Source organism: Melanerpes formicivorus, unplaced genomic scaffold (genome assembly GCF_026170545.1).
Source record: "Melanerpes formicivorus ecotype bairdi unplaced genomic scaffold, bMelFor1.0.p_v2 SCAF_2138, whole genome shotgun sequence".
NCBI classification, from domain to species: Eukaryota; Metazoa; Chordata; class Aves; order Piciformes; family Picidae; genus Melanerpes; species Melanerpes formicivorus.
Window position 1 is genome coordinate 3,745 of NW_027144489.1, and position 14,840 is coordinate 18,584.

A 14,840-nucleotide genomic window follows, 5' to 3' on the forward strand; every position below is an offset into this window, starting at 1 on the left:
AGAACCTCAGAGGAGCCCCTGAGACATCTCCCCATGCCCTCTGTGTGCTTCACATTGACTCCAGACCCCTCCAGAGCCTCTCCAGCCTTCCATAACTTGCTCCCTGTCACCTCTGGGTCCTTGGCAGACCTCCAGGAGAACCTCAGAGGAACCTCTGAGACGTCTCCCCACGCCCTCCGTGCACTTCGCATGGACTCCAGACCCCTCCGGAAACTTCTCCATCCGGCCAGGACTTTATTCCCGCGCCCCGGCCCCCGGCCCCCCCCGTGGCGCCCCCCCGGCGGCGGCGCGGCTCAGTTGAGGAAGCGGCGGCAGCGCTTGGCGCCGCAGTTGCAGGGCAGCTTGGCCGAGGGCTCCTCGATGGGGGAACTTGTAGTCGTAGGTGAGCTCCTCGCCGGCCAGGATGCGGCGCAGGGCGAAGATGACAATGTGCTTGGCGCCCTCCACCTGGATCACCCGCGAGTAGCAGTTGGGCTCGCAGGAGTGGTTGATGAAGCGCGCCGCGCTGCCGTGCATCGTGGCGTCCACCACCTCCCCCTCGTCCAGCCGGAACATGTAGCACCCGATGCCCTGCCGGGGGGGGAGCACAGCGGGGAGGAGGAGGAGGGGAGGAGGAGGAGGAGGAGGGGAGGAGGAGGAGGAGGAGGGGAGGAGGAGGAGGAGGAGGGGAGGAGGGGAGGAGAAGGAGGGAAGGAGGGAAGGAGGGGAGGAGGGGAGGAGGGGAGGAGGAGGAGGAGGAGGAGGAGGAGGAGGGGAGGAGGGGAGGAGGAGGAGGGGAGGAGGAGGAGGGAAGGAGGAGGAGGGAAGGAGGAGGAGGGAAGGAGGAGGAGGGAAGGAGGAGGAGGGAAGGAGGAGGAGGGGAGGAGGAGGAAGGGAGGAGGAGGAGGGGAGGAGGAGGAGGGGAGGAGGAGGAGGGGAGGAGGAGGAGGGGAGGAGGAGGAGGGGAGGAGGAGGAGGGGAGGAGGAGGAGGGGAGGAGGAGGAGGGGAGGGGAGGAGGAGGGGGAGGGGAGGAGGAGGGGGAGGGGAGGAGGAGGGGGAGGGGAGGAGGAGGGGGAGGGGAGGAGGAGGGGGAGGGGAGGAGGAGGGGGAGGGAGGAGGAGGGGGAGGGGAGGAGGAGGGGGAGGGGAGGAGGAGGGAAGGAGGGGGAGGGGAGGAGAAAAGGAGGAGGAGGGAAGGGGGAGGAGGAGGGGAGGAGGAGGAGGAGAGGAGGAGGGGAGGAGGAGGAGGAAGGAAGAACGAGGGAAGGAGGAAGAGGGACAGAGGAGGAGGGGAGAAGAAGAGGGAAGAAGGAGTGGAGAAGAGGAGGAAAAGGGAAGGAGGAGGTGAGGAAGAGGAGAGAAGGTTAGGAGGGGTTAGGAGAAGCGAAGGTTAGGAGAGGAGGAGCAGGAGGGCAGGAGGAGGAGAGAAGCCTCCCCGGCGCCCCCCGGGGGCAGCCCCAACCTTGCTGTCGTAGAACTTCTCTCTCTTGTCGGTGAGCACGGAGCGCACCACGATCCCGGAGTACTCGATCACCATCTCCCCGGCCTCGATGTTCCTCTTGCAGAAGAGACCTCTCCCGTGGATGGCCGAGCTGGAGACCACCGCCCAAGGGTCACCAAAGCCCGCCCGAGGTCACCCAACCCCGCCCAGGGGTCACCCAACCCCACCCAGAGGTCACCCAACCCCATCCAGGGGTCACCCAACCCCATCCAGGGGTCACCCAACCCCGCCCAGGGGTCACCCAACCCCACCCAGGGGTCACCCAACCCCGCCCAGAGGTCACCCAACCCCGCCCAGGGGTCACCCAACCCCACCCAGAGGTCACCAAAGGCCACCCGAGGGCCAGCAAGAAGGGTGGGGAGGGGAGAGGACAGGAAAGGGCAAACGGGAGGGGAGGGGGCAGGAGGAGGCAGGATGGGATGGGAGACGACAGGAGGGGAGAGGAAAGGGAGCAGGAGAGAAGGGGGCAGGAAGGGAGGGGGCAGGAAGGGAGGGGGCAGGAAGGGAGGGCGCAGGAAGGGAGGAGAAGGGACAGGAGCAGGAGGGAAGAAAGAAGAGTGAGCACAAAGGGAGGGGGAAGGTCAAGAAAGGAGGGGAGGGGAGAGGAGAGGGCAAAAGGGGAGAGAAGGGGGCAGGAGGAGGGCAGGGAAGGGGCAGGGAGGGGGCAGCAAAGGTCTAAAAGGAACCTCGGGGGAGCCCCCTGGTGGCTGCGGCCAGAACTGCAACTTGCACTAGGTGGGAGCAGAAGGGCAGGGAGCGGTGGGCAGGGGGCGGGCAGGGGGAGGTCAGGGCGGGTCCGGGGGGGCTGCCAGAGGGGTCCCCAAGCTCCCCCCTTACCGGTAGACCCCCACGGCCCTCCTTGGCTGTCCTCTTGAGGTGCCGGAAGCGCATGGCCATGGGCAGCTCCAGGCTGGCAGCGCGGCTTGGGGGGGCGTCAGGGGGGCGCCCCCAGACCCCCACCCAGGGCATCCCAAGCCCTGAGGCCCCCACACCCGACCCACGGCACCCCCGACCCCCACCCAGGGCACCCTGACCCTGAGACCCCCACCCAGGGCACCCCCACCCCTGAGACCCCTCCCCCCCCCAGACCCCCCAGCTGCCCACCCACACCCCTCAGCAGCGCCCCCCCCATCCCTCAGCCCCCCACCCATGACCCTCAGCCCCCTGAGACCCGCACCCACACCTCCAGCCTCCCACCCATAAGCCCCAGTCCCCCTCCTCACCCCCTACAGCCCCCTCTGCCCCACAACCCCCAGCCCCCTTAGCCCCACACCCACTCTGCCCTACACCCCCTTCCCTCCCCTCCCCCCCTCCTCACCGGGTGGGCTTCAGCTGCACCTCGTCCTCCTCCTCCTCCCTGGGGGGGGGGCCCCGGGGCAGGCAGCGGTGCTGGGAGGCCAGGAAGCTGAACATGTCGAAGGTGCACTTCCTGCGGCGGCCACCAGAGGGAGAGCGAGGGTCACACGCAGCCTTTACTGCTCCCTGCCCTCCCTGTCCCCTCCTGCCCCCATGGGTGCCCTTCAGAGGGGTCAGGGTGGTTTCAAAGGGGAGGGTCAGGGTGCCATGGGGGGTGGTCAAAGTGCTATGGGGGGGGATCTCAGCACCCATGGGTGCCTTTGGCGGGGGGTGGGGGGGTGTCAGGGTGGGTTTGGGGAGTTTGATAGTGGTTTGGGGAGGGGGAAACAGGGTGCCATGGCGAGGGTGGGGGGGGGAGTCAGGGTGGTTTGGGGGGTGTCAGGGTGCCATGGGGGGGATCCCAGCACCCATGGGTGCCCTTGCGGGGGGGGGGTGGGCATCAGGATCGTTTAGGGAGGATCAGGGTGCCATGGGGGGTGGAGGGGGAGTCAGGTTGGGATGGGGGTGGGGTGAGGTGAGGAGGGGGTGTGGCCAGGTCCCCAGCACCCCATGGGTGCCCCTCCCCCCTCTCCCTCCAGCCCATCCAGCCCTACCTGAGGTAGAGCTCTGCCCGGGCGCAGCCGGAAGGGTTCCTCTGGGGGGCCCGGGGGGGGTCCCTGCGGGGGTGGTACCGGAACCTGTAGCCCCGGCAGGAGCCGGCCCCTGGCAGCTGCTCCACCAGGAAGGTGACAGCATCGTGCTGCATGCCCAGCAGCCGCAGCCCGCTCATGCCTGCAGCGACCAGCAAGGACCGGCACGGACCCGTAAGAACCGGCACGGACCCGCACCGACCAGTAAGAACTGCCACGGACCAGTAAGGACTGGCACCGACCAGTGAGGACTGGCACGGACCGGTAAGGACCGGCACCGACCAGTAAGAACTGCCACAGACCAGTAAGGACCGGCACCGACCAGTAAGAACTGCCACGGACCGGTAAGGACCGGCACCGACCAGTAAGAACTGCCACGGACCAGTAAGGACCGGTACCGACCAGTGAGGACTGGCACGGACCAGTGAGGACTGGCATGGACCAGTAAGGACCAGTAAGAGCTGTTACAGACCAGTAAGGACCAGTAAGAACTGGTATGGACCAGTAAGAGCTGTTACGGACCAGTAAGGACCAGTAAGAACTGGTATGGACCAGTAAGAGCTGTTACGGACCAGTAAGGACCAGTAAGAACTGGTACGGACCAGTAAGAGCTGTTAGGGACCAGTAAGGACCAGTAAGAACTGGTACGGACCAGTAAGAGCTGTTACGGACCAGTAAGGACCAGTAAGAACTGGTACGGACCAGTAAGAGCTGTTAGGGACCAGTAAGGACCAGTAAGAACTGGTACGGACCAGTAAGAGCTGTTACGGACCAGTAAGGACCAGTAAGAACTGGTACGGACCAGTAAGAGCTGTTATGGACCAGTAAGGACCAGTAAGAACTGGTACAGACCAGTAAGGACCAGTAAGAACTGGTACGGACCAGTAAGGACTGAACTGTTATGGACCAGTAAGGACCAGTAAGGACTGGCATGGACCAGTATGGACCAGCATAGACCAGTATGGACCGGCACGGACCAGTATGGACCAGTACAGACCAGCAGGGAGCAGTAGGGGGCACTCCAGAGCCCTCTTAAGCCACCCCCAGCTGTCCCCCAGGTCCCTTCCCCCCTGCTCCCCTGCGGCCACTCCGCACTGCATGGACCAGCAAGAACCAATGGGGACCAGCACAGACCAGTACGGACCAGCAGGGGGCAGTATAGACCAATAGGGACCAGGAGGGAGCAGCCTGGACCCCGCTAAGCCACCCCCAAGTGTCCCCCAGGTCCCCTCCCAGTGCCTCCCAGTATAAACCAGTAGCCCCCAGCCCCCCTCCCAGTATAAACCAGTAGCCCCCAGCCCTCCTCCCAGTGCCTCCCAGTATAAACCAGTAGCCCCCAGCCCCGCTCCCAGTGCCTCCCAGTATAAACCAGTAACCCCCAGCCCCCCTCCCAGTATAAACCAGTAGCCCCCAGCCCTCCTCCCAGTGCCTCCCAGTATAAACCAGTAGCCCCCAGCCCCGCCCCCCAGTGCAGACCAGCGAAGGAGAGGTTCCTCAGCCCGGGGCGCTGGCTCTGGCCTCTTGCACCTTCTCGATGACTCCACGCCAGGCCCCTGGGGGTGTCCCAGTATGGACCAGTATGCTCCCAGTGCCTCCCAGTATCCCACCCCTAGTGCCTCCCAGTCCCCTCCCAGCGCCCTCAAAATTGCCTCTCAGTCCCTCCCAGTGCCCTCCCCAGTTCCTCCCAGTCCCCCTCCCCAGTCCCCCCCAGTGCCTCCCAGTCCCCTCCTCAGTCCCCTCCCAGTGCCCTCCCCAGTCCCCTCCCAGTGCCCTCCCCAGTCCCTCCCCAGCCCCCTCCCAGTGCCCTCCCCACTCCCCTCCCAGTTCACTTCCAGTCCCTCCCCTGTCCCCACCAATCCACTTCCAGTCCCCTCCCAGTCTCTCCCAGTTCACTGCCAGTGCCTCCCGGTCCACTCCCAGTGCCTCCCAGTCCACCTGCAGTCCTTCCCTGTCCCACCAATCCACTTCCAGCCCCTCCCAGTCTCTCCCCAGTTCACTGCCAGTGCCTCCCAGTCCACTCCCAGTGCCTCCCAGTCCCCTCCCAGTGCCTCCCAGTACCCTCTATGGTGGCAGAGGTCACTCTCAGTCCATCCTCGCTGCTGATCTCGAAGCGCAGTTGGGGCCTGGGGGGCACAGGGCTGGGAGGGGCCCTGGGGGCATCCTCCTCGGAGCTGGCACCTGGGGAGCACCCATGGGTGGCACCCAAGAAGGCGAATGAGATCATCCCTGGGTGCCCCTCCCCCCCTAGGTGCTCCTCACCCACCCTTGTGCCGCCCTTAGGTGTTCCTCACCCACCTCTGGGTGCTTCTCACCCACCCCTGGGTACTCCTCACCCACCCTTGTGCCACCCTTGGGTGCTCCTCACCCACCCTGGCAGACCTGGGTGCCCCTCCTACCTTCATAGGTAGCCCAAGGGTGCTCAAAGACTCCGTCACTGGCTGGAGGCGACCTGAGGAGTGGCACCCAGCGATGGTTGGCACCCATGGGTGGGTGGTTGGCAACCATGGGTGGGTGCCAAGGTCAGAGGGAGGATAGAGGGCACTGACCCCAAGCTCCCCAAGGTCGCTGAGGTCCTCTGGGTCCTCCTTGAGGTCCAGAAGGTCCTGGAAGGGTTGGGGTGGCCCTGGGGAGGTGGAGGGGGAAGGGGGGCAAGGAGCACCCATGGGTGGCCCTGGCACCAAGGCTGGCACCCAAGGACCCAACCGGGAAGGACCCAACCGGGATGGACCCAACCGGGATGGACCCAATGGGCAAGGAGCCAAAGGGAAAGGACCCAACCGGGGAGGACCCAACCGGGAAGGACCCAACAGGAAAGGACCCAACCGGGATGGACCCAACCGGGATGGACCCAATGGGCAAGGAGCCAAAGGGAAAGGACCCAACCGGGGAGGACCCAACGGGAAAGGACCCAACCGGGAAGGACCCCAACCGGGAAGGACCCAACGGGAAAGGACCCCAACGGGAAAGGACCCAACCGGGAAGGACCCAACCGGGATGGACCCAACCGGAAGGACCCAACGGGAAAGGACCCAACCGGGATGGACCCAACCGGGATGGACCCAATGGGCAAGGAGCCAAAGGGAAAGGACCCAACCGGGGAGGACCCAACGGGAAAGGACCCAACCGGGAAGGACCCAACCGGGAAGGACCCAACGGGAAAGGACCCAACCGGGATGGACCCAATGGGCAAGGAGCCAACCAGGAAGGACCCAACCGGGAAAGATGCAACGGGGAAGGACCCAACAGAGAAGGACCCAACAGGAAAGGACCCAATAGGGAAGGACCCAATAGGGAAGGACCCAATGGGGATGGACCCAACAGGGAAGGATCCAACGGGGATGGACCCAACCGGGAAGGACCCAACAGGGAAGGGACCCAACAGGGAAGGATCCAACGGGGATGGACCCAACTGGGAAGGACCCAACCGGGAAGGACCCAACCGGGATGGACCCAACCGGGAAGGACCCAACAGGGAAGGATCCAACTGGGAAGGACCCAACCGGGAAGGACCCAACCGGGAAGGACCCAACCGGGAAGGACCAACTGGGAAGGACCCCAACCGGGAAGGACCCAACCGGGATGGACCCAACCGGGAAGGACCCAACCGGGAAGGACCCAACCGGGGAAGGATCCAATGGGGATGGACCCAACCGGGATGGACCCAACCAGAGAGGACCCAACCGGGAAGGACCCAACAGGGAAGGATCCAACGGGGAAGGACCCAACCGGGGATGGACCCAACCGGGGATGGACCCAGCCGGGAAGGACCCAACAGGGAAGGATCCAACGGGGAAGGACCCAACCGGGGATGGACCCAGCCGGGGATGGACCCAGCCGGGAAGGAGCCAATGGGGATGGACCCCAACGGGCATGGTCCTTACCTGGTGTCCATCTTCTCCTCCTCCTCCTCTTCCTCCTTGGTGACCTCCAGCCTTGGCCTCTTGCCCCCAGCTTCTGGGGTGGTCTCCAAGGACCTCTTGGGTGGTCTGGAGGTCGCCTCCCAGGGGGCCACCCAGGGTCTCTCTCCCCTGGCTTGCAGGACCTCTCCGTTCTGGTGCTTGGTGGCATCTCCAAGGCTTCCAGGACCAGCCAGGAGGTCCCCATGGGTAGCACCAATCCTGGTGGCATCTCCAGGACCATCCAGAAGAAGTCCTTGAGTGGCATCTCCACAACTTCTGTGGCCACCAAGGAAGTCCCCATGGCTTCCACCTCCCCTGGTGGCATCTCCAAGGCTTCTGTGACCACCCAGGAGGTCCAGATGGGTGACACCAACCCTGGTGGCATCTCCATGGCTTCCATGTCCATCAAGGAGGTGACCTGGGGTGGCATCTCCATGGCTTCTGTGGCCACCCAGGAGGTCCCCATGGGTGGCACCAACCCTAGTGACATCTCCATGGCTTCCATGTCCATCAAGGAGGTGACCTTGGGTGGCATCTCCATGGCTTCTGTGGCCACCCCAGAAGGTCCCCATGTGTGGCACCTCCTAGGTGGTCACCTTGGTCCCTCTGGGGGCCCCAGGAGGTGCCACCAGCCCCCCCCAGGAGGTCCTCCATTGACCTCCAGGTTGGTCCCAGGCCCCTTGGGGCCACCCCCTGTGGCCATGTTCCTGAGGACAAAGTCCAAAATGTCCATGGGGAGGTCCTCAGTGGTGGCAGGAGGTGGGGGAGGACCTTCTGGGGGTGGCCCTGGGGGTGGTGGCCCTGGAGGTCCATCCTGTTGCCCATCCAGTTGGTCAATGTGGGCCACCAGGAGGGGACCCTGGGCCACTGGTGGCTCCTGGGAGGTCACCACCCTCCGGGTCAAGCTGGAGTAAGGTCCTGGAGAACCACCTTGGAGATCTCCAAGGCCATGAGGGCCACCAGGAGGAGCATGGAGGTGACCATGGAGGTCCCCAATGCCGTGAGGGCCACCAAGAGGTCCATGGAGGTGGCCATGGAGGTCCCCAAGGCCATGGAGGCCACCATGGAGATCACCACCAGGAAGTTCTCCACCGTGAAGGCCACCAGGACCACCACAGAGACCACCATGGAGGTCCCCAGCACCATGAGGGCCTCCATGGAGACCAGGACCACCATGGAGGCCACCATGGAGGTCCCCAACCCCATGGAGGTCCCCAACCCCATGGAGGCCACCATCAGCATCCTCCTCCTCCTCGCTGCTGCCCCCCTGCTGGTGGCCCCGAGGTAGCCCCCAAGAGCCTGGCCAGGGCCAGCTCGCTGACCTCCAAGTCCTCCAGGGCCAGCTCCTGGCCACCAGCAGAGGACATTGGTGGCCCTCCAAGGGCCATTGCTGGCCCTCCAAGGGTCCTTGGTCCTCCAGATGCTGCTGGTGACCCTCCAAGGGACAAGGACCTGCTAGTTGCTCCTGGTGGCCCTCCAAAGGATGCTGGTGGCCCTCCAAAGGTCCTTGGTGCTCCAAATGCTGCTGGTGGCCCTCCAAGGGTCACTGGTGACCCTGCAGGTGACCTTGGTCCTCCAGATGCTGCTGGTGGCCCTCCAAAGGCCATTGGTGACCCTGCAGGTGACCTTGGTCCTCCAGATGCTGCTGGTGGCTCTCCAAAGGCCATTGGTGGCCCTCCAGGTGACCTTGGTCCTCCACATGCTGCTGGTGGCCCTCCAAAGGCCATTGGTGACCCTGCAGGTGACCTTGGTCCTCCAGATGCTGCTGGTGGCTCTCCAAAGGCCATTGGTGACCCTGCAGGTGACCTTGGTCCTCCAGATGCTGCTGGTGGCCCTCCAGCTTGTTGGTGGCCCTCCAAGGGCAATTGGTGGCCCTCCAGGTGACCTTGGTCCTCCAGATGCTGCTGGTAGCTCTCCAAGGACCATTGGTGGTCCTCCAAGCTCCATCGGTGTCCCCTCAGCTGCCACCAGCTCCTCCTCTTCTTCCTCCTCCTCCTCTTCCTCTTCCTCCTCCTCCTCCTCCTCCTCACCTGGAGGTGACTTCCTGGGTGGCCTCAGGGGAGGTTGGGGTCCCCTGGGTGGCCTCCTGGGGGGGTGGAACTCAGGGTCCCCCACGGTCAGGACCTGCCTGGCCACCGCCTGGCTGCCACCACCTGCAGGGGGGAGGGGAACAGGAGGGTTACCAGGGGTCATCAAAGGTCACCTAAGGTCACCAAGGGTCACTAAGGGACACCAAAGGTCACCAAAGGTGCTCAGGGGTCAATAAGGGTCACCGTAGGCTCTCAAGGGACGCCCAAGGTCACTAAGGGTCACCAAAGGTCCTCAAGTGTCACCAAATATCCTCAAGGGTCACCTAAGGGTCACTAAAGGTCCTCAAGGGTCACCCAAAGGCCACCTAAGGGTCACCTAAAGGTCACTAAGGGTCACCCAAGCTCCCCAGAGGTCCCCAAAGGCCTTGCAGTGCCTCTCACCAGGGGAGGGCAGGGGTCTGGAGCAGCCCCCGGGGGGAGGTCTGCGGCTGGGGCTGAGCCCTGGCGGGGCCCCGCGGGGGCGGGGACTGGATGGGGGTGGGGCCTCGCTGGCTCCTCCCATGCCAGGGCTGGGGGCGGGGCCTGGGCTGGCACCTGCATAGGGAGAGAGTTAGACCAGTATGGACCAGTAAGGACCAGTACAGATGGACCAGAGACCCCCCAGTCCCTCCCAATCCCCTTCCAGTGCCTCCTAGTCCTCTCCCAGTCCCCTCCCAGTGCCTCCCAATCCCCTCCCCAGTGCCTCCCAGCCCCTCCCAGTCCCCTCCCAGTGCATCCCAGTCCTCTCCCAGTCCCCTCCCAGTGCCTCCCAATCCCCTCCCAGTGCCTCCCAGCCCCTCCCAGTGCATCCCAGTCCTCTCCCAGTCCCCTCCCAGTGCCTCCCAATCCCCTCCCAGTGCCTCCCAATCCCCTCCCAGTCCCCTCCCAGTGCATCCCAGTCCCCTCCCAGGGCATCCCAATCCCCTCCCAGGGCATCCCAGTCCCTCCCAATCCCCTCCCAGTGCCTCCCAGTCCCCTCCCAGTCCTTCCCAGTCCCCTCCCAGCCCTCTCCCAGTCCCCTCCCAGTACCATGGGCGATGGTCCTGTTCTCCTCAGGGTGCCCCAGGGGGCTCTCCCCATCTCCAGCCAGCCCCCCCAGGGGTGGTGCTCCAGGATCCGGGCACCGGTACCAGCAGCGCCTCCTGGCGTCCCTGGTGCTCCAGTACAGCCCTCCAGCACCTGTCCCAGTACATACCAGTAAGGGACCAGGATGGCCCCAGGACCCCCATAATCCACCCCCAGGCCCTCCCAGTACACCCCAGTGCCCTCCCCAGTATGGCCTAAGGGCTCCCAGTATGCCCTGGGAGAGTCTCCACACCTCGCTCTATGTTCTCAAAGGCCTCCTAGTATAAACCAGTATGGCCCAGTATGGCCCCAGGACCCCCATAATCCACCCCAGTGCCTCCCAGTATGGCTTAAGAGGCTCTCCAGGCCTCCCTCTATGTCCTCAAGGGCCTCCCAGTATAGACCAGTATGGACCAGTGCATCTCACTATGGCCCCAAGAGCACAAAATCCACCGTCCCAGTCTCTCCCAGGCCCTTCACAGTCCCTCCATGTGCCCTCCCAGCCTCTCCCAGTCCCCCCCCAGTCCCTTACTGGTATCCAACTGGGAACAGCCTCCCATTGCACTCTGAGAGCTCAGTCAGAGCCCCCAGGCTGTCGATGCGGATAGAGCCTGCAGAGACCAACAGTACAGACCAGTACAGACCAGTACCGACTAGTACTGACCAGTACCGACCAGCATGGAGCAGTACAGGCCAGCACGGAGCAGTACTGACCAGCACCAAGCAGTATGGACCAGCACCGAGCAGTACGGACCAGCACCGACCAGCACCGAGCAGTACCGACCAGCACTGACCAGAACCAAGAGGTACTGACCAGTACGAACCAGTACGAACCAGTACTGAGCAGTACCGAGCACTATGGACCAGTACTGAGCAGTACCAAGCAGTACCGAGCAGTACTGACCAGCACCAACCAGCATGCAGCAGTACCAAGCAGTACAGACCAGCACCGACCAGCACCAAGCAGTACTGACCAGTACCGAGCAGTACAGACCAGCACTGACCAGCACCAAACAGTACTGACCAGTACCAAGCAGTACGGACCAGCACTGACCCAGCACCAAGCCGTACTGACCAGTACCGAGCAGTACAGACCAGCACTGACCAGCACCAAGCAGTACTGACCAGTACCAAGCAGTACAGACCAGCACTGACCAGCACCAAGCCGTACTGACCAGCATCAAGCGGTACAGACCAGTACCAAGCAGTACCGAGCAGTACAGACCAGCACCAAGCAGTACCAAGCAGTACTGAGCAGTGCGGACCAGCACGGAGCAGTACCGGAGCAGTACGGACCATCACCGAGCAGTACTGAGCAGTACCGAGCAGTACCGAGCAGTACGGACCATCACCGAGCAGTACGGAGCGAGTACCGAGCAGTGCGGACCAGCACCGAGCAGTACTGAGCAGTACGGAGCAGTACCGAGCAGTGCGGACCATCACCGAGCAGTACGGAGCAGTACCGAGCAGTGCGGACCAGCACCGAGCAGTGCGGAGCAGTACCGAGCAGTGCGGACCAGTACCGAGCAGTACGGAGCAGTACCGAGGCAGTACGGACCATCACCGAGCAGTACGGAGCAGTACCGAGCAGTACGGACCATCACCGAGCAGTACGGAGCAGTACCGAGCAGTGCGGACCATCACCGAGCAGTGCGGAGCAGTACCGAGCAGTGCGGACCAGTACCGAGCAGTACGGAGCAGTACCGAGCAGTACGGACCATCACCGAGCAGTACGGAGCAGTACCGAGCAGTACGGACCATCACCGAGCAGTACGGAGCAGTACCGAGCAGTGCGGACCATCACCGAGCAGTGCGGAGCAGTACCGAGCAGTGCGGACCAGTACCGAGCAGTGCGGAGCAGTAACCGAGCAGGTACGGACCATCACCGAGCAGTACGGAGCAGTACCGAGCAGTGCGGACCATCACCGAGCAGTGCGGAGCAGTACCGAGCAGTGCGGACCAGTACCGAGCAGTACGGAGCAGTACCCGAGCAGTACGGACCATCACCGAGCAGTACGGAGCAGTACCGAGCAGTACGGACCATCACCGAGCAGTACGGAGCAGTACCGAGCAGTGCGGACCATCACCGAGCAGTGCGGAGCAGTACCGAGCAGTGCGGACCAGTACCGAGCAGGTACGGAGCAGTACCGAGCAGTACGGACCATCACCGAGCAGTACGGAGCAGTACTGAGCAGTACGGAGCAGTACCGAGCAGTGTGGAGCAGTACCGAGCAGTGCGGACCAGCACTGACCAGCACTGACCAGCACGGAGCAGTACTGACCAGCACCGAGCAGTGCGGACCTGTACCGAGCAGCACGGAGCAGCACGGAGCAGTACGGACCGGCAGTACCCAATAACCCCCTCCCAGTGCTCACCAGTCCCTCCCAGCCCCCTGCCCCTGCTCCTCACCTCCCCCCTCGTGGCCGCCCGTGGGACTGCAGGCAGCTGCTGCCCCCCCGCTGCCCCCTCACCTATCATCATGTTGACAGCCTCTGGTTCCAGCCCCCCCCAGGAACTTCCTCTTCAGGCTCAGGCCCCCAAAGTCCACCAGGACTCGGCGCAGCACCCGCGAAGCCTTCGTCCCTCACCAGCTCCTGGCAGGGGCACCCATGGGTGCTGAGTCCCACCCGTGGGTGCTGGGGGACCCCCCCTTCCAAATCCAGGGACACCCCCCCCCCCAGCACCCCAAGTTTGGTCTCTGCCTTCCTTCTCCCCCCTCCCTTCCCTCCTTCTCCCCTTCCTCACCAGCTCCTGGGGGGCACCCATGGGTGCTGAGCCCCACCCTTGGGTGCTGACCCCCCCCAAATCCAGGGATCCCTCTCCAGCACCCCGAGTTTGGCCTCTGCCTTCCTTTTCGCCTCCCTTCCCTCCTTCTCCCTTCCCTTCCCTTCCCTTACCAGCTCGCTGGGCGGCACCCATGGGTGCTGACCCCCCACCCAGGGGCCCCCGTGATCCCCCCTTCAGGACACCCCCCCCCCAATCCCCCACCATAGGTGCCCACCCAGCACCTATGAGTGCTCCCCCTGACCACTCCTAGCACCCATGGGTGCCCTCCAGCCACCTTCCCACCCCCCCCCCAACTCCCCACTTTAAGAACCCAAATCCCCCTTTAAGCCCCCCAAACCACCCCTTTAGGTGCTACCCAGCACTCCTGGGTGCCCTCCACCCTCACTCAGCACCCATGGGTGCTCTCTGCCACCTCTTATGCCCCACTTTAAGGCCCCAAACCCCTCACTTTGAGGCCCCATACCACCCCTTTAAGCCCCCAAGCCTCTCTTTAGGCGCCCCAGAGCACCCATTAGGTGCCACCCCCCCTGCCCCAGGCACCCACCCTCGGCCCCCCCCCCCTAACCCCTCCTAGCACCCCTGGGTGCTCACAGTGCCGTCCCAGCAGGCGGGTGTGGCGCTGGCAGTAGACCTTCTTGTCCCTCTGGAAGGCCGCCCGGCGCCGCCGGGGCACACATGAAGTGGTAGTTGGCCAAGCAGGCTGCCAGGCAGCACCCACACGGTGGCCCCGGGGCGCCCACAGTGCTCACAGCGCTGCAGGGAGGGCACAGCAGAGCACCCGTGGGTGCTGGGTGGGCACCCAGGGGCGCTGGGGGGGGGGCTCAGAGGGCAGCCAAAGCTGGGAATTGGGGCTTTGGAGCGGGCCCAGGGGGGGATAAAGTGGACCTAGGTGGCACCCAGGGGTACCTAAAGCCAGTCACAAGGGTGGGTAGGGGGGCACCCATGGGTGCTGGGGGGGATCGGGGGGGCACCCAGAGGCAGTTAAAGTGGGCACAGGGGGTCTAAGCTGGACCCAGGTGGCACCCACAGTGCTGCAGGGAGGGCACAGCAGGGCACCCAGGGGTGCTGGCACGGGGCTCAGGGGGGCACCCACATGTGGTTGTAGTGGGCCTGGGGGGGGGTCTAAAGTGGACCTAAGTGGCACCCAGAGCGGGTCACAAAGGTAGGTAAGGGGCACCCATGGGTCCTAGGCAGGTCGGGGGGTACCCAGTGGTGGTTACAGTGAGCCCAGGGGGGTCCAGAGTAGACCTAGGAGGTCCAAAGCGGACCCAGGTGGCAGCCATGGGCACCCAGAGCGTTCACAGCGCCAGGGAGGGCACAGCAAGGCACCCCAGGGGTGCTGGGAGGGCTCAGGCAGCAGCCAAGGGTGGAAACTGAGAGCTTAGCCTGGGCTTAGAAGGCTTAAACTGGACCTATGTGGCACCCATGGGCACCCAGAGAGGGTTCCAAGGCTGCGCAGAGGGCACCCATGGGTGCTGGGGCAGGTGCTGATGGGTGCTAGGGTGGCTCGGAGGGCGCAGGGAGGGCACCCCAAGGCGCTTCAAAGTGGTCCTG

General features: G+C 64.4%; 2 protein-coding genes and 1 long non-coding RNA gene across 3 annotated transcripts; all 3 read right to left on the reverse strand.

The window, feature by feature from the left end:
• Positions 1-221: 221 nt before the first annotated feature.
• On the reverse strand, positions 222-5,914 carry LOC137461421 (histone-lysine N-methyltransferase 2B-like). Its single transcript, XM_068171161.1, is given in 10 exon segments — positions 222-365; positions 367-570; positions 1,442-1,571; positions 2,318-2,334; positions 2,336-2,402; positions 2,799-2,909; positions 3,430-3,607; positions 4,942-5,018; positions 5,524-5,643; positions 5,862-5,914. Coding segments are annotated over 7 exon segments (777 nt in total). The 5' UTR covers positions 3,606-3,607; positions 4,942-5,018; positions 5,524-5,643; positions 5,862-5,914; the 3' UTR covers positions 222-293.
• Positions 5,915-7,351: 1,437 nt separating this feature from the next.
• Positions 7,352-10,643, reverse strand: LOC137461420 (cleavage and polyadenylation specificity factor subunit 6-like). Its single transcript, XM_068171160.1, has 3 exons — positions 10,463-10,643; positions 9,836-9,988; positions 7,352-9,517 (listed from the first exon to the last, which is right to left on the reverse strand). Exons 2-3 carry the CDS (start codon positions 9,954-9,956, stop codon positions 8,820-8,822), a joined length of 819 nt encoding a protein of 272 aa, XP_068027261.1. The 5' UTR covers positions 9,957-9,988; positions 10,463-10,643; the 3' UTR covers positions 7,352-8,819.
• A 366-nt stretch (positions 10,644-11,009) lies between these two features.
• LOC137461418 (uncharacterized) lies at positions 11,010-13,887 on the reverse strand. Its single transcript, XR_010993371.1, has 3 exons — positions 13,878-13,887; positions 12,971-13,093; positions 11,010-11,109 (listed from the first exon to the last, which is right to left on the reverse strand). It is a non-coding gene; the product is annotated as an uncharacterized lncRNA (long non-coding RNA).
• Between the last annotated feature and the right edge of the window lie 953 nt (positions 13,888-14,840).